This window comes from Rhinoraja longicauda, chromosome 13 (genome assembly GCF_053455715.1).
Source record: "Rhinoraja longicauda isolate Sanriku21f chromosome 13, sRhiLon1.1, whole genome shotgun sequence".
NCBI lineage: Eukaryota > Metazoa > Chordata > Chondrichthyes > Rajiformes > Arhynchobatidae > Rhinoraja > Rhinoraja longicauda.
The window spans coordinates 17,691,902-17,706,869 of NC_135965.1; the positions used below are offsets into that span (position 1 = coordinate 17,691,902).

The following is a 14,968-nucleotide window of genomic DNA, read 5'->3' on the forward strand; positions in this document are numbered from 1 at the left end:
CTGTGGAATTCTCTGCCTCAGAGGGCAGTGGAGGCCAATTCTCTGAATACATTCAAGGGAGAGCTAGATAGAGCTCTTAAGGATAGCGGAGTCAGGGGGTATGGGGAGAAAGCAGGAACGGGGTACTGATTGAGAATGATCAGCCATGATCACATTGAATGGCGGTGCTGGCTTGAAGGGCCGAATGGCCTACTCCTGCACCTATTGTCTATTGTCTATTGACTGAATGGCAGAGTAGACTCGAAGGCCCAATTCGGATATGACTTATGAACTTATGAATTGGCTTTCACCCGAAGACAAATAATTGAAGAGGATTTGCATTGAAGTTTTAGCAACCAGTCAGGGAAATTTCTTACACCAATGTTAAAACATGTCAAGGGCCTGAGCTAGGGGGAGAGGTTGAGCAGCGAGGACTCCTTGGAGAGCAGGAGGATAGGGGTGATCTTGTAGAGGTGTACAAAATCATGAGAGGAATGGATCGGATAGAAGCACTGAGTCTCTTGCTCAGAGTAGGGGAATCGAGAACCAGAGGACATAAGTTTAAGGTGAGGGGGGGAAGATTTAACAGGAATCTGAGGGGTAACTTTTTCACACAGAGAGTGGTGGGTGCATGGAACGAGCTTCTGGAGGAGGTAGGTAGGGGAGGTACTAGTGCAACATTAAGAAACATTTAGACAGGTACATGGATAGGACAGGTTTAGAGGGATATGGGCCAAATGCAGGCAGGTGGGGCTAGTGTAGGTGGGACATGTTGGCCAGTGTGGGCAAGTTGAGCCGAAGGGCCTGTTTCCCCGCTGTGTGTCTCTATGACAAGCTCTCATAGAAATCGTCCAGATCCTCAAAGTACAGAAGAGTTTATGACATAAACTTTATGTAACGTTACACTCTGGCGTTTTACTAACCTGTTCGTTGCGAATGACGTGGCAGATGCAGGGTTTGCAGTAAACATGGGCACAGTGTGTAATTACTGGCAACGACAGGGATTCCAGGCAGATGGCACACTCCTCGTCTGAGCCACAGTTCAAAACCAGCTTGATCTTCTTCACCAACTTCTCCCTCAGTTCATCAGGAGTGGCACTGTCTACGAGGAAAAGGGGGCAGATGGGGGGGAAATGAGAGGGAGAAAAGGAGAAATGGGGGGAGGGGAGAAAGGGAAATGGAGGTGAGGAGGGAAGAGGGAGTGGGAGAGAGAAGGGGAAATGGGGGGAGGGAAGAGAGTGAGAGGGAAGGGTAATTGGGAGAGGGAAAAGAGGGGAAATGGGGGAGGGAAGAGTAGGAGGGAGATAAGGGGAAATGTGGGTAGTTGTCCTACAAGTGTCAGTATCCCTTTGTTAACACCTCCTCCACAGTCAACAATGCACGATTGTGGGCTCCTTGGCCATTGGTGCCGGCTCTGATTTGTATTGAACCTTTTTATACCTCTAGTTTCCCTCCCCAATGACTCTCAGTCTGAAGAAGGGTCTCGACCCAAAATGTCACCTATTTCTTTTCTCCAGAGATGCTGCCTGACCCGTTGAGTTACTCCGGCATTGTGTCTATGTTTGGTGTAAAACGAGCATCTGCAGTTCCTTCCAACACCGAGTGTTCATACCGTTGGGTTGTAAACTACCCAAGCTAAATAGGAGGTGCTCTTCTTCCAGTTTGTGTGTGGTCTCACTCTGGCAATGGAGGAGGCTCTGGACAGAAAGGTCAGCGTGGGAATAGGAATGGGAGTTAAAATGGTTGGCAACCAGGAGATAAGTTTAATAAGTTACAGGAGCAGAATTAGGCCATCCGGCTCATCAAGTGTACTCAGCCATTCTATCATGGCTGATCTATCTTCCCCTCTCAACCCCATTCTCCTGCCTTCTCCCCATAACCCCTGCCACTCATGCTAATGCTCAGGCGACACGGTGGCACAGCGGTAGTGTTGCTGCCTTACAGCGAATGCCGCGCCGTCGACTCAGGTTCGATCCTGACTACGGGTGCTGTACTGTACGGAGTTTGTACGTTCTCCCCGTGACCTGCGTAGGTTTTCTCCGAGATCTTCGGTTTCCTCCCACACTCCAAAGACGTACAGGTTTATAGGTTAATTGGCTGGGCAAATGTTTTTTTTTAAATTGTCCCTAGTGGGTGTAGGATAATGTTAATGTGCGGGGATCGCTGGACGGCGCGGACCCGGTGGGCCGAAGGGCCTGTTTCTGCGCTGTATCTCTAAATCTAAAAATCTAATTAAGAATCTATCTATCTCTGCCTTAAAAATATCTATTGACGTGGCCTCCATAGCCTTCTTTAGTAATGAATTCCACAGGTTCACCACCCTCTGACTAAAGAAATTCCTCCTCATCTTCTTCCTAAAGGAACGTCCTTATATTCTGAAATCCAGTAGGCCTTGGCGACAGTTGCAGCCTGACCCGTTGAAGAATTCCATCGCTCAGCCGCTGCCTCCTGGGCTTCAACGACAAGAGGTGCCCGAAGGAGTCTCCCATTACATTCAGACAAAAGCACTGGTGGGGGTCGGGCAGAATCTGCTCCCTCCTACCTGTGGAGGCCATGACAGCTGAAGAGTTTGCAAACAGACGCGGATGGCAACACAGCTGCCTCAACCACACCAGGATCGCAAGGACATGGGCATAATGTGTGAAAACGGATCCTTCGCTGAAATATCTGAAACATGTTAGAAAGGAGGCAAGCATTAACCCGTGCCCACACAAGCATTTGAAAGCAGTGTGTACAGAGCTAAGAGGTGTACTTCTCAATCACTAATGCCTCCCCATCTGTATACTAAAACTCTCGTTTGTTTGTTTGTTTGTTCCTGAACTACAGCCAAAACGGTACACGATAGCGCGACAATTTTAGGCCCACCTTCCTCACCGCCATCCCTTTAGCGCTAACGGAAGTTTCATTGAAAACGATGTTATATTTCTAAAGTTATTCACATTTTAAAGTTTAAATCTATCTCCTAGGGAGGGAGGGGATGGAGGGAAGGGGGGAGGGAGGGAGAATAAGGGGGGGTTGAGGGGGATGGAGGGGAAGGGGAGAGGGGAGGGTGGGAGGGGTAGAGAGGGAGGGAGTGGGCGAGGGGGAGGAGAGGGTGCTGCACCAATGCAGGAGAGGTTCGGGCCCAACGGGTCCACTTGGTCTAGTAACTTTATATACTTCTATAAAATCTTCCCTTATCCTTCGACACTCCAGAGAAAAACTGTAACATTGAGTTTTGCTTTTAAATCTCTCCTCATTTTTCCTTCCAAAATTCAAAGAACCTAGAATTTTATCCACCGTTCCCCGTCCATTTCATCAGTCTCAACATGGCTTTATGGACCTGAAATCACAACGCTATGCCCCCAGGACACTGTGGCGCAGCGGTAGAGTTGCCACCTTACAGCACCAGAGACCCTGGTTTGATCCTGACTACGGGTGCTGTCTGTATGGCGTTTGCACGTTCTCCTTGTGACCGCATGGGTTTTCTCCGAGTGCTTCGATCTCCTCCCACACTCCAAAGATGTGGAGGTTTGTGGGTTTAATGGATTCTGTAAATTGTTCCTAGTGTGTAGGATAGTGCTGGTATACGGGATGATCGCTGGTCGGCATGGATTTGGTTGGGCAAGGGGTCTGTTTCCATGTTGTATCTCTGATGTCTAAAGTCACTGAACACACATGTTCCATGTTTAAAGCTGAGATTGATAGGTTCTTCATTAGGAAGGATGTCAAAGGTTATGGGAGGGGGGGACGACGACAGGAGAAAGGGGTTGAGAGGGAAAGATTGATGAACCATAACTGAATGGCGGAGTAGACTCGATGGGACCCTTGGCCTAATTCTGCACCTATGTCTTATGGTCTAAATTAGTTTAGTTTAGTTTAGTATAGGGATACAGCATGGAAACCGGTCCTTAGGCCCACCATGTCCAAGCCGACCTGTGATCACCCATACACAAGTTCTAGCCTACATATTAGGGGCAATTTACAGAAGCCAATTAACCTGCACGTCTGTGGAATGTGAGAGGAAACCGGAGCACCTGAAGAAAACCCACGCAGTCACAGTGAGAACGTACAAACTCCATGCAGACGGCACCCAAAGTCAGATTCAAACCCAGGTGTCAGGCAGCAACTCTACCACTGCACCACTGTGCCGCCCTGCTCTGTTCTGCTCCTATGAGTTATGTTCTCATTTGTATGACCACAGAGCAATAAAAGCGAAAGACAGCCTTTTACTCTCTGAACTGCTGTCCACTAAAAGTAATTCCCATAATTTGGATATCAAAAAAGGGCACAAAGTGCAGGGGTAACTCAGCGAGTCAGGCAGCATCTCTGGAGAACCTGGATAGGTGACGTCTCGGGTCAGGACTCTTCTTCGTTCAAGCTGGGAGAGACGGGAGGCAGGATGAAGTGTATGATGTTGGAGTTGCACCAGCCTGACCCTCAATATTGGTGCTCCTTAGTATTGAGTGCTTAGACCCTTGCTCTATTGTCTTCTCACACTTTATCCTGCCTCTCCTCTCTCCCAGCAGGAGAATGGGGTTGAGAGAGGAAAATAGATCAGCCTTGATTGATTGGCAGAGCAGACTCGATGGGCTGAATGGCCTCATTCTGCTCCTGTGACATGGTCTAATTTGGACAACCACACGGAGAAATAACAGTGAAAGACTGCCCTTCACTCCCCCCACCCCACCACTGAAGAAGGGTCCTGATCTGAAACGACACCTATCTATGGTGACGTTCTCCAGAGAAGCTGCCTGACCCACTGAGTTACTCCAGCATTTTTAATCCTTTGTGTAAACCAGCATCTGCAGTTCCTTGTTTCTAATAAGATATCAAAGCCTATCTGGAAAATATACTTGGTATAGGCATGCATTCAATTACAAATAGCAACCTTCCCGTAAATTTGCCAATTTACTGCCAAAAGTTACGATGCAATATAAAAGATCAACGTTTTATAAACCTTCATTCAGGGTGTTACATGGAAATAAATACATTAAGCAACAATATTATTCTTCAGAGCGAGAAACGAGGAAAAGGCAGGTGCTGGTTTACAAAAAAAAACACAAGGTGCTGGAGTAAGTCAACAGGTAGGCAGCATCACTGGAGAACATGATCGGTGAAGTTTCAGGAACAATCCTGACCTGAAACGTCGTCTATCCATGTTCTCCAGAAATGCTGCCTGACCCACTGAGTTACTACTCCAGCACTTTCTATCTTATATTATTCTCCAGACACAAGAGAATGCAGATGCCAGAATCCTGAGCAAAAAAAACAAACTACTGGAGGAACCTGTGTCCACCTATCACTCGCCAGACTTTGTCGAGCCCCACCTTTCTTCCAGCTTTCTCCCCCCTATTACAGTCAGGCTTAAAAAGGATCCCAACCCAAATTGTTGCCTATCCATGCTCTCCAGAGATGCTGCCTGACTCCAGTACTTTGTGTCTTTTTTTGGGTAAACAAGCATCTGCAGTTCCTTGTGTCTACTGGAGGAACTGTGAACCAGGCAGCATCCACAGAGGGAAATGGACTGACAATGTTGAATCAAGCTGAAGGGGTTATGGGGAGAAGACAGGAGAATGCAGTTCAGAAAGATAGATCAGCCATGATTAAATAGCGGAGTCGACTTGATGGGCCGAATGGTCTTATTTTGCTCCTATAATTTATGAATTTATGAAACGTTGTCTGTCCATTTCCCTCCGCGGATGCTGCCTGGCCCACTGTTGTACCTCCAATAGTTTGTTAATATTATTCTGCAACCATTCCACAAGTATTCTGGGTTTCTTTCAGAGGCTCACCTGCCAATAATTGCCCGACCTTCATTCTTTACAGATTCATATATTTGCTTCTCTTCATCGGACAATGCGATGTATTGAATAAAAACGGTGCGTGCCGGCAACTCAATTACAGGCCTGCCATTGACTTTGCTGGTTTTGGTCCTTCGTAAGGTGATGTTGTTTATCAATGCTTGAAGCCGTCTATGGAATAAATACGCAGAAGAACGTTGAACAGTGCAACACAGAACAAGCACTTCAGCCCACAGTGTCCGTGCGGAACATGATTCCAGGTTAAACCCATCTCCTCTGCCTGTGCGTAATCCACGTCCCTCCATTCCCTGCATATCCACGTGCTTATCTAAAAGCCTCTTTAACGCCACTATCGTATCTGCCTCCACCATCACCCCTGGCAGTGTGTTCCAGGCAACCACTACCCTCTGCACACAACACTTGTCCCGTACATCTCCTTTAAGCTTTGCCTCTCTCATTTTAAAGCTGTGCCCTCCAGTATTTGACATTTCCACCCTGAGAAAAAGGTTCTGACTGTCTACCCTATCTGCCTCTCATAATTGTATATACTTTGATCAAGCCTCTGAAGAAGTAAGAATCCTTCCCACGTCCATATGGTAAGGTTCATAAGTTAACACATTCAAAGGTTCGAGGAGCAGAATTAGGCCATTCGGCCCATCGAGTCTACTCTGCCATTCAATCATGACTGATCTAGCTATCCCTCTCACCCCCATTCTTCTGCCTTCTCCCCATAACCCCCGACACACTTACTAATCAAGAATCTGTCAATCTCCGCCTTAAAAATATCCATTGACGGCCTCTGTAGCAATGAATTTCACAGATTCACCACCCCCTGGCTAAAGAAATTCCTCCTCATCTCCTTTATAAATGCACGTCCTTTTATTCTGTGTCTATGGCCACTGGTCCTAGACTCTCCCACCAATGGAAACATCCTCTCCACATCCACTCTATTCAGGCCTTTCACTATTCAATGGGTTTTCCGTTAAGTTGGTAAGTTATACCAACAAACATAGAGAAATTACTTAGGGATGTCGACAGTTGGAATCGCCATTTTGAACGTTCATTGGAAACATTGCATGGAAGCCTCACTGGGTCAAAGAGGTTGACACATGAAGGAAGGCTGATTAATTGGCACCTAAACCTACTGGGGTCGATAAGGAGGTGGTTTCACTAACAACCTCGGGCAGATTGCAGGGGGGATGCTGAGAGGAGGTTCTCCAGTAAGTAAGTTGTTGCCCATTTCAGACGAAGATGAGAAAGATACACAAGGAACTGCAGATGCTGGTTTACAAAAGGGGACACAAAGTGCTGGAGTAACGCAGGGGGTCAGGCAGCATCCCTGGAGAACGTGGAAAGGCAACGCTTCAGGCCTAGACCTTCATCCAGACTGATTGGAGTAGAGAGGAGAAAGCTGGAAGAGAGGTGGGGGCAGGATAAAGCCTGGCAAGTGATAGGTGGATACAGGTGAGGGATGGTAGTGGTGGGGGGGGTTGATTGGCAGATGGTGTACAAAGGCCAGAGACGAAAAGACAAAAAGCGTAAGGTAAGGAGACAAGGAGAAAAGATGCGTAAAGAGTCAAGTCAGTGGAAGGAATATAAGTGGAAGGGGACAGGGGAGGGGATAGGGAGAAATGGGTGAACATCCAGGGTGGGCACAGGGAAGAGAGGGGAAGAAAGGGGGGGGGGGGAGATGAGAAAGAATTCCTTCTTTTGGATGCTAGTAACTCTCTGGAGTTCTCTACCCATGTCCAAGTGAAATATGTGAACGCGTTGAAGGAAACGATCAACGGGCATTTAAACATGGGAAAAAGACATGGGGAGAGAACAGGAGAGGACAAGATTTGATCAGAGAGTGTAGAGTATAGAAGTTGGGAGGTCATGCTGCAGTTATATAACATGTTGGTGAGGCTGCATTTAGAGTATTGTATTCTATTTAGTATTGTATTGTCTTTACAGTATTCTGAAGAAGGGTCTCGACCCGAAACGTCACCCATTCCTTCTTTCCTGAGATGCTGCCTGACCTGCTGAGTTACTCCAGCACTTTGTGAATAAATACCATTGATTTGTACCAGCATCTGCAGTTATTTTCCTACACTTTAGAGTATTGTGTTCAGTTTTAGGCACCATGTTATAGGGAAGATGTTGTCAAGCTGGAAAGTGTCCAAAGAAGATTTACAAGGATGTTGCCAAGATTCAAGGGCCTGAGCTGTAGGGAGAGGATGAACAGGCTAAGACTCTATTCCTTGGAGCGCAGGAGGATGAGGGGTGATCTTATGAAGGTGTACAAAATTGTGAGAGGAATAGATCGGGTAGATGCACAGTATCTTGCCCAGAGTAGGGGAATCGAGAACCAGCGGACATTGGTTTAAGGTGAAGGAGGGAAGATTTAATAGGAACCTGAGGGGTAATTTTTTTTCACACAAAGGGTGATGGGTGTATGGAATGAGTTGCTGGAGTATAGGTAGTTGAAGCAGGTACTATCGCAATGCTTAAGAAACATTTAGACAAGTACATGGATAGGATAAGTTTAGAGGGATATGGGCCAAACGCAGGCAGGTGGGACGTGTAGATGGGGCATGTTGGTCAGTGTGGACAAGTTGGGCCGAAGGGCCTGTTTCTATGCTGTATGACGACAGTCATGACCTTTTGGAATGGTGGAGCTGCTTCAAGGCAATGATTGGCCTAATCTTGCTCCTTATTCACCTCGCTTGTTCCATGCAATAGAAAATTTCCAACTTTGCAAAACTAAACATCTCAGAAATTCTCTTTTCCCTCGTAGTTGTGACATTTTGTTTTTGAGAAGTCCAATCTGCAATTCTCCCTGTGAGGGAGGATGGACAATGACTATGGGAATGTATCACCCACAATAAGTCTGCTCCCAAGTCTCAGAGTATTCCAGAGAAAGGTATGAAGATAAATCTGCCCCATCAAACACCACCTGAACATCCACATTGCAGAGTCTGGTCACAGCTAAAAGCACATCCCTATCAAAGTTGGCCCCATCTATATATTCCCAGCCCTGTCCTTCATTAATCCTTCCCAATCCAGCTTGCCACATTACAGCAATCAAGCACTAAATCTTTTGATCATCGGCCTTGTTCTCTTTAGAAACTACACTTGTTTGCTTCCCTTTGACATTTCCCACCCTCCCACCACCTCCACTTCCTATCTTTGAACACCTTTATGGTCTCAGCCTCCAGTTGACTTTTGGGCCAGTTCTCTGCTCCAAAGACATCTGCAGTCTGAACATAGCCTCTACCCATCAGAGATTTAGTTTAGTTTAGAGGTGCAGCGTGAAAACGGGCCCTTCAACGTACTGAGTCCGTGCTGACCAGCGATCACCCATCCGTTAGTTCTATCCTACACACCAGGGACAATTCACAGAAGCCAATTAACCTTCAACCCGAAACAACTTTAGAGTGTGGGAGGAAAAACCGGAGATCCAGGAGAAAACCCACGCGGTCATAGGGAGAACGTACAAACTCCGTACAGGCAGGATCAGAACGGGGTCTCGGGTGTAAGGCAGCAACTCTACCGCTGGGCCACCCTTTCCTTCCTTATATCGCACACAACTCCATTTCAAACGTAGACACAAAATGCTGGAGTAACTCAGCGGGACAGGCAGCATCTCTGGAGAAAAGGAATGGGTGACGTTTCGGGTTGAGACCCTTCTTCAGACATTTCAAAAAGTACCTACTTGAGGCCGTGTTGATCACCCATGGTCACAGGGCGTTGAATAGTTCGGTGCCACCACTGCCTGTCTGTAAATGGTTTCAACTTCAGGAATGAAAGAATGGACCAGAGATCCTTCAAGGAGTTTTGAATTGGAGTGCCTGCAGCAGAATTATATTGAATTAATAACAATACGTCATGCAGACTTCCAGACTCCCCACCATTGACTCCATCTACACCACGCGGCCTCGGAAAAGCAGCCATCTTGATCAGAGACTTGTCCCACCCCGGTCATTCCTTCTTTTCCCTGCTCCTGTTGTGCTTAACATACAAACAGTTGAAAGCTAGATTCAGGAATAGCTACTTCCCCTCTGTTATCAGGCTTCTGAACGGTCCTTCCATAAGCTCGGGTACTGTCCGATTCACCTCTACCCCAATGTGGACATTGGACCTTGTTGTGTGAGCTGTGGGAAGAACTAGGCTGTTCTTCCATTTTGTCATGAACATGGGCAGCACTTAATTCTGTGGGAACCTAGTGAAGTTTGTATACGGGATACGGAATTGGTATCAGGACTGTATCTCTAAACTAAACTAAATTAAACGAAGCCAAACTAAACTAAACTAAACAAGAGTCACCACGTTTCTGGCACCGACAAGGTTACAAAAACTTAATTGAACAGTTTCGAAGTACTTCGATGGAATAGAAACATAGAAAATAGTTGCAGGAGGAGGCCATTTGGCCCTTCGAGCCAGCACCACCATTCATTGTGATCATGGCTGATCATCCACAATCAGTAAACTGTGCCCTTTCCCCATATCCCTTGATTCCACTAGCCCCTAGAGCTCTATCTAACTCTCTTTTAAATTCATCCAGTGAATTGGTCTCCACTGCCCTCTGTGGCAGAGAATTCCACAAATTCACAGCTCTCTGGGTGAAAAAGTTTCTTCTCATCTCAGTTTGAAATGGCCTCCCCTTTATTCTTAGACTGTGGCCCCTGGTTCTGGACTCCCCCAACATTGGGAACATTTTTCCTGCATCTAGCTTGTCCAGTCCTTTTATAATTTTATACGTCTCTATAAGATCCCCTCTCATCCTTCTAAATTCCAGTGAATACAAGCCCAGTCTTTCCAATTTTTCCTCATATGACAGTCCCGCCATCCCAGGGATCAATCTCGTGAACCCACACTGCACTGCCTCAATTACTGTCCTTTCTATAGGACGAATATCCCTGAATATTCAGTTCCCAGTCCCGATCCTCCTGCAGCCATGTCTCTGTAATCCCCACAATGTCATACCTACCAATCTCTAACTGAGCCTCAAGCTCATCCGCTTTACTTCTTATACTTTGCGCAATCATTTATAATACGTTAAATCCATTACTCATCTCACCTTTCACATCGATTCCTATTACACTTGGCCATTAACTCCTATCCCTTCGTGAGCTTTCTGTCCCGTTAATTCTGGGGTCTTTCTTAACTTTTCCTATACTCTCTTTCCCTTTAACACCATCCATGTCTATCCCATTTGACCCCCCCCCCACTATTTAGTTTAAAACCACCCATGTAGCAGTGGCAAACCTGCTGCCAGAATGCTGGTCCCCCGCCCGTTGAGGTGCAACCCGTGTAACTTAGTAAGATACCAGTGTACAACTTTGAGGATCAGGACTGTTACTTTACAACCTACATAACTGCCTGTGCCGAAAGATCATGGATGTTTCTGTTCGATTCGCACTTCACTAGTAGAGCGCACTAATGGCAAGAGCACAGTGAGATGCTAAGTCCATGATCAAATCCCTTCCACAGTACCCAACCCCCCAACTCTACCTGTTAACACCCATCGTCTCTCAGCAGTTAGAGTGAGGGCTGCTTTGGTCTGCTGGGCATTGGGGTTTCGGATAGTGTGTCCCTCATCCAGTACCACACGGAGCCACTTCACCTTATGCAACGGGCTGGCACTTCCACCCTGTCAGGGCAAATTTATAATAGTTACTATCAAGAGCAACAAATCACCAGAGTTTGGCTAGACACAAAGAACTGCAGAAACAGAAACAAAGAAATACAGACAGTTTAACCCAAAGGCAGACATAAATGTGTAGAAAAGAACTGCAGATGCTGGTTTAAATCGAAGGTAGACACAAAATGCTGGAGTAACTCAGCGGGTCAGGCAGCATCTCGAGAGAGAAGGAATGGGTGACGTTTCGGGTCGAGACCCTTCTTCAGTCTCGGCCCGAAACGTCACCCAGTCCTTCTCTCCCGAGATGCTGCCTGACCCGCTGAGTTAATCCAGCATTTTGTGTCTACCTTCCACAGACATAAATAGCTGGAGTGTAACTCAGCGGGTCAGAAAGCATCTCTGGAGAAAAAGAATGGATGACGTTTCAGGTCATTATTTTTTTAGAGATGCAGCGCAGTAGAATTGCTGCCTTACGCCCGAGACCCCAGTTTAATCCTGACTACGGGTGCAGTCTGTACGGAGTTTGTACGTTCTCCCTGTGACCGCGTGGGTTTTCCCCGGGTGCTCCGGTTTCCACCCACATTCCAAAGACGTGCAGGTTTATAGATAGATTGGTTTTGGTAAAAAAACTGTAAATCATCCCTAGTGTACAGTGTGATCGCTGGTCGGCGTGGACTTGGTGGGCCGAAGGGCCTGTTTCCATGCTGTATCTCTAAACTAAACTAAAATAGAAGTAATATTTACTGGGAACTAACGATCCTGTGTTAGGATTAAAAACTCTGTGCTGACAGACGGAAACTTCCTCGCAACCCTCTAATATTTAACTCACATGACTGCTGAGGCACTGTATACTGGGAGGCTACTCCTATTACATCTCTCTTGCATTATTAATTCTGCAGGAATATTGCATCCATGCCTACTCAACAGTTTAACCCGCACGGGAATTATCAAAACACGCCTGAACGGTTTCTAACAGATCATTTCCCATTCCTTTTGCTGGGCAAACTTCCACATAAGCAGCACTACAAATGCTGAAGCTTCCTACCATGACATCATTCAAGTTGCATTTGATATTATAAACCCAGTGAGGTGCATAGTGGTGTCACTGCGATGCTTGTATCCTTGGCTGCCAGGGAAATCAAGCTGGCTTTTGGTTTAGCATTACCACAGGTCACAACCAGACTGATTACAAGTTTAATTTAGTTAAGAGATACAGCATGGAAACAGGCCCTTCGGCCTACCGAGCCCAAGGCGACCATCAATCACCGCTCACACCCGTTCCACGTGATCCCACTTTCTCATCCACACCCTACACACCAGGGGCAATTTACAGAGTGCCAATTCACCGAACAAAGCCACACGTCTTTGGGAGGTGGGAGGAAACCGGAGCACCCGCAGGAAACCCACACTGTCACGGGGAGAACGTGCAAACTCCACGCACACAGCACCTGAGGTCGGGATCGAACCCGGGTCTCCTGGGAGCGACTCTATGAGTTGAGCCACTGTGCTGCACTTCCTATTGCCAAGAAAAGGGAATAACCCCATAAAAATAAAAGGCACAATGTGCTGGAGTAACTCAGTTGGTCACGCAGCATCTCTGGAGAACGGGGGAGGGGAGGGGGAGAGAAATGACTTTTCGGGTCGGGACCCTTCTTCTGACTGACTGTGCTGGGGGAAGGGAGGAGGGAAGAGAGGGCCAGGATCAAAAGTGCCTCTCCTTTTGCCAAGACAAGATAATAAGCATGTAATGTCGCCAAAAATGAAGCTCTCCATCTTAAACCTCGTTGAAACTGACTTACACTACATGTCCCTGCCTCTACCATCATCTGTGCTCATCCACTCTCCTGGCCTGCCTCTTCTCCTTACCCCATGGGCACAAATACCACCATCTCAGCTTGCAACTGCAGCACAGGCTCTGTCATCTGGCACATGCCCACCTTGACCGGGTCTATTCAATCAATCTATTCAAGCCAGTCGGCCCAGCAATGCAGCCTTGCCGTCGGGTTAGTGCTCCCTGCAATACCCGTGCCAGAGCACGTCTGCATTCAACATGGCAGATCACAAAGCTTTCACTGCAATCTGCAGCAAAACTCTGACACTCTGGCCTCTGATGGGTTGGCAATCCCAATGCTTCCCCATTTGGCTCATCTGAATGTGTCTCTCTTTAAACTCACCAGGGCCCCCATTTCCCACTCTCTTTAACCTCACTGGGACCCTATTTTCCACGTGGAGTTCAGCTGCTGAGCACCTACCCCGTAATCCACCGTTAATGTGTTGTAGGTCGTCAGTACCACGTCCTGCTCTGCAAGGAACGCTGTATTCTTATTTCGCTCAGAGCCGTAATAAAGGTACATCTTCAGCTTCACATCAGGACACAGGTGTTGGCCAAACTGATCCTGAAAGACAGATTTATTTTTCCCCCGTGTCATTTCACCAAGTTTTATCTTTAGGCTTTGCAACGATAATAAAGGAGGATATTGATGAAAGCGATAGGCCTTGATGTACTCACGATCCAGTTACTCAGCACTGAGAGTGGACAAATAACCAGGGTGGACTTTGCCTTTGTGCTGAATGCTGACTTCATGCTGGTCTGTATACTGGTACAACCTAAGGAAAACAAAATGACTCTGCAGATATTGGACACGCAAACCACCATTTCCACAAAATTACTTCAAGGACTGCACACAAAACGGTTGTAAAGTCAGACGATGTCTGTAAACTGAGATACGGGTTGTCTGAATGGCGCATTTGTGGATGGCACTCCCTGTGGGTAGTGTGCCTTCAGCTACCGAGGTCCCCCTTTATCTCCTCCTCTTTGTAATAGCTGCTAAAATCTAACTCTGCAGCCAAGCAGTAAGGCAGACAGTCAGAAAAGGACATAAAGGGCTGGAGTAACTCAGCGAGTCAAGCAGCATCTCTGGAGAACATGGATAAGTGACCTTTCGGGTCGGTGACCATTCTTCAAACTCTTATCTTCAGGTCGACCAGCCATCACCCCGTACACCAGCACGATCTTACACACTGGGGACAATTTACAATTCACAGATGCCAATTAACCTACAAAACTTGCACGTCTTTGGAGTGTGGGAGGAAACCGGAGCACCCGGAGAAAACACACGCGGTCACAGGGAGAACCTCAGTACGGACAGGACCAGTATTCAGGATGGAATCTGGGTCTCTGGCGCGGTAAGGCAGCAATTCTACTGCTGCGCCACTGTGTCGCCCAAGACACGCAGTCACCCACACACACACACACAGCTAGTCACACACACACACACAGCCAAAGCTACATCTCCTGTTGTGGCTGTGACAAACTATGTTGTCTACAATGTTAAATGCAATGGCGTGCCCCAATGCACTGAATACACAACATAAATTTAAATGAAGGAGCTAAAAATCTTCAAAGCAGCATCCTTAATGTTCAATGACCATTTCATGTTGATAAGTTATAGTAGAATTAGGCCATTAGGCCCATCAAGTCGACTCTGCCATTCAATCATGGCTGATCTATCTTTCCCTCTCAACCCAATTCTTCTGCCTCTACTAATAACCCCTGACGCCCGTACTAATCAAGAATCTG

General features: G+C 47.0%; 1 protein-coding gene across 3 annotated transcripts in view; it reads right to left on the reverse strand.

The window, feature by feature from the left end:
- The window catches only part of hltf (helicase-like transcription factor), a 53,067-nt gene that overhangs the window by 9,204 nt on the left and 28,895 nt on the right, over positions 1 to 14,968 (reverse strand). For all 3 annotated transcript variants that reach the window (XM_078410445.1, XM_078410444.1, XM_078410443.1), the window contains 7 exons: positions 13,898 to 13,995; positions 13,641 to 13,784; positions 11,259 to 11,397; positions 9,460 to 9,595; positions 5,754 to 5,933; positions 2,522 to 2,646; positions 903 to 1,081 (listed from right to left, as the gene is read on the reverse strand). In XM_078410445.1, the coding sequence (XP_078266571.1) occupies positions 903 to 1,081; positions 2,522 to 2,646; positions 5,754 to 5,933; positions 9,460 to 9,595; positions 11,259 to 11,397; positions 13,641 to 13,784; positions 13,898 to 13,995 (1,001 nt within the window). The remainder of the gene's footprint in view (positions 1 to 902; positions 1,082 to 2,521; positions 2,647 to 5,753; positions 5,934 to 9,459; positions 9,596 to 11,258; positions 11,398 to 13,640; positions 13,785 to 13,897; positions 13,996 to 14,968) is intronic.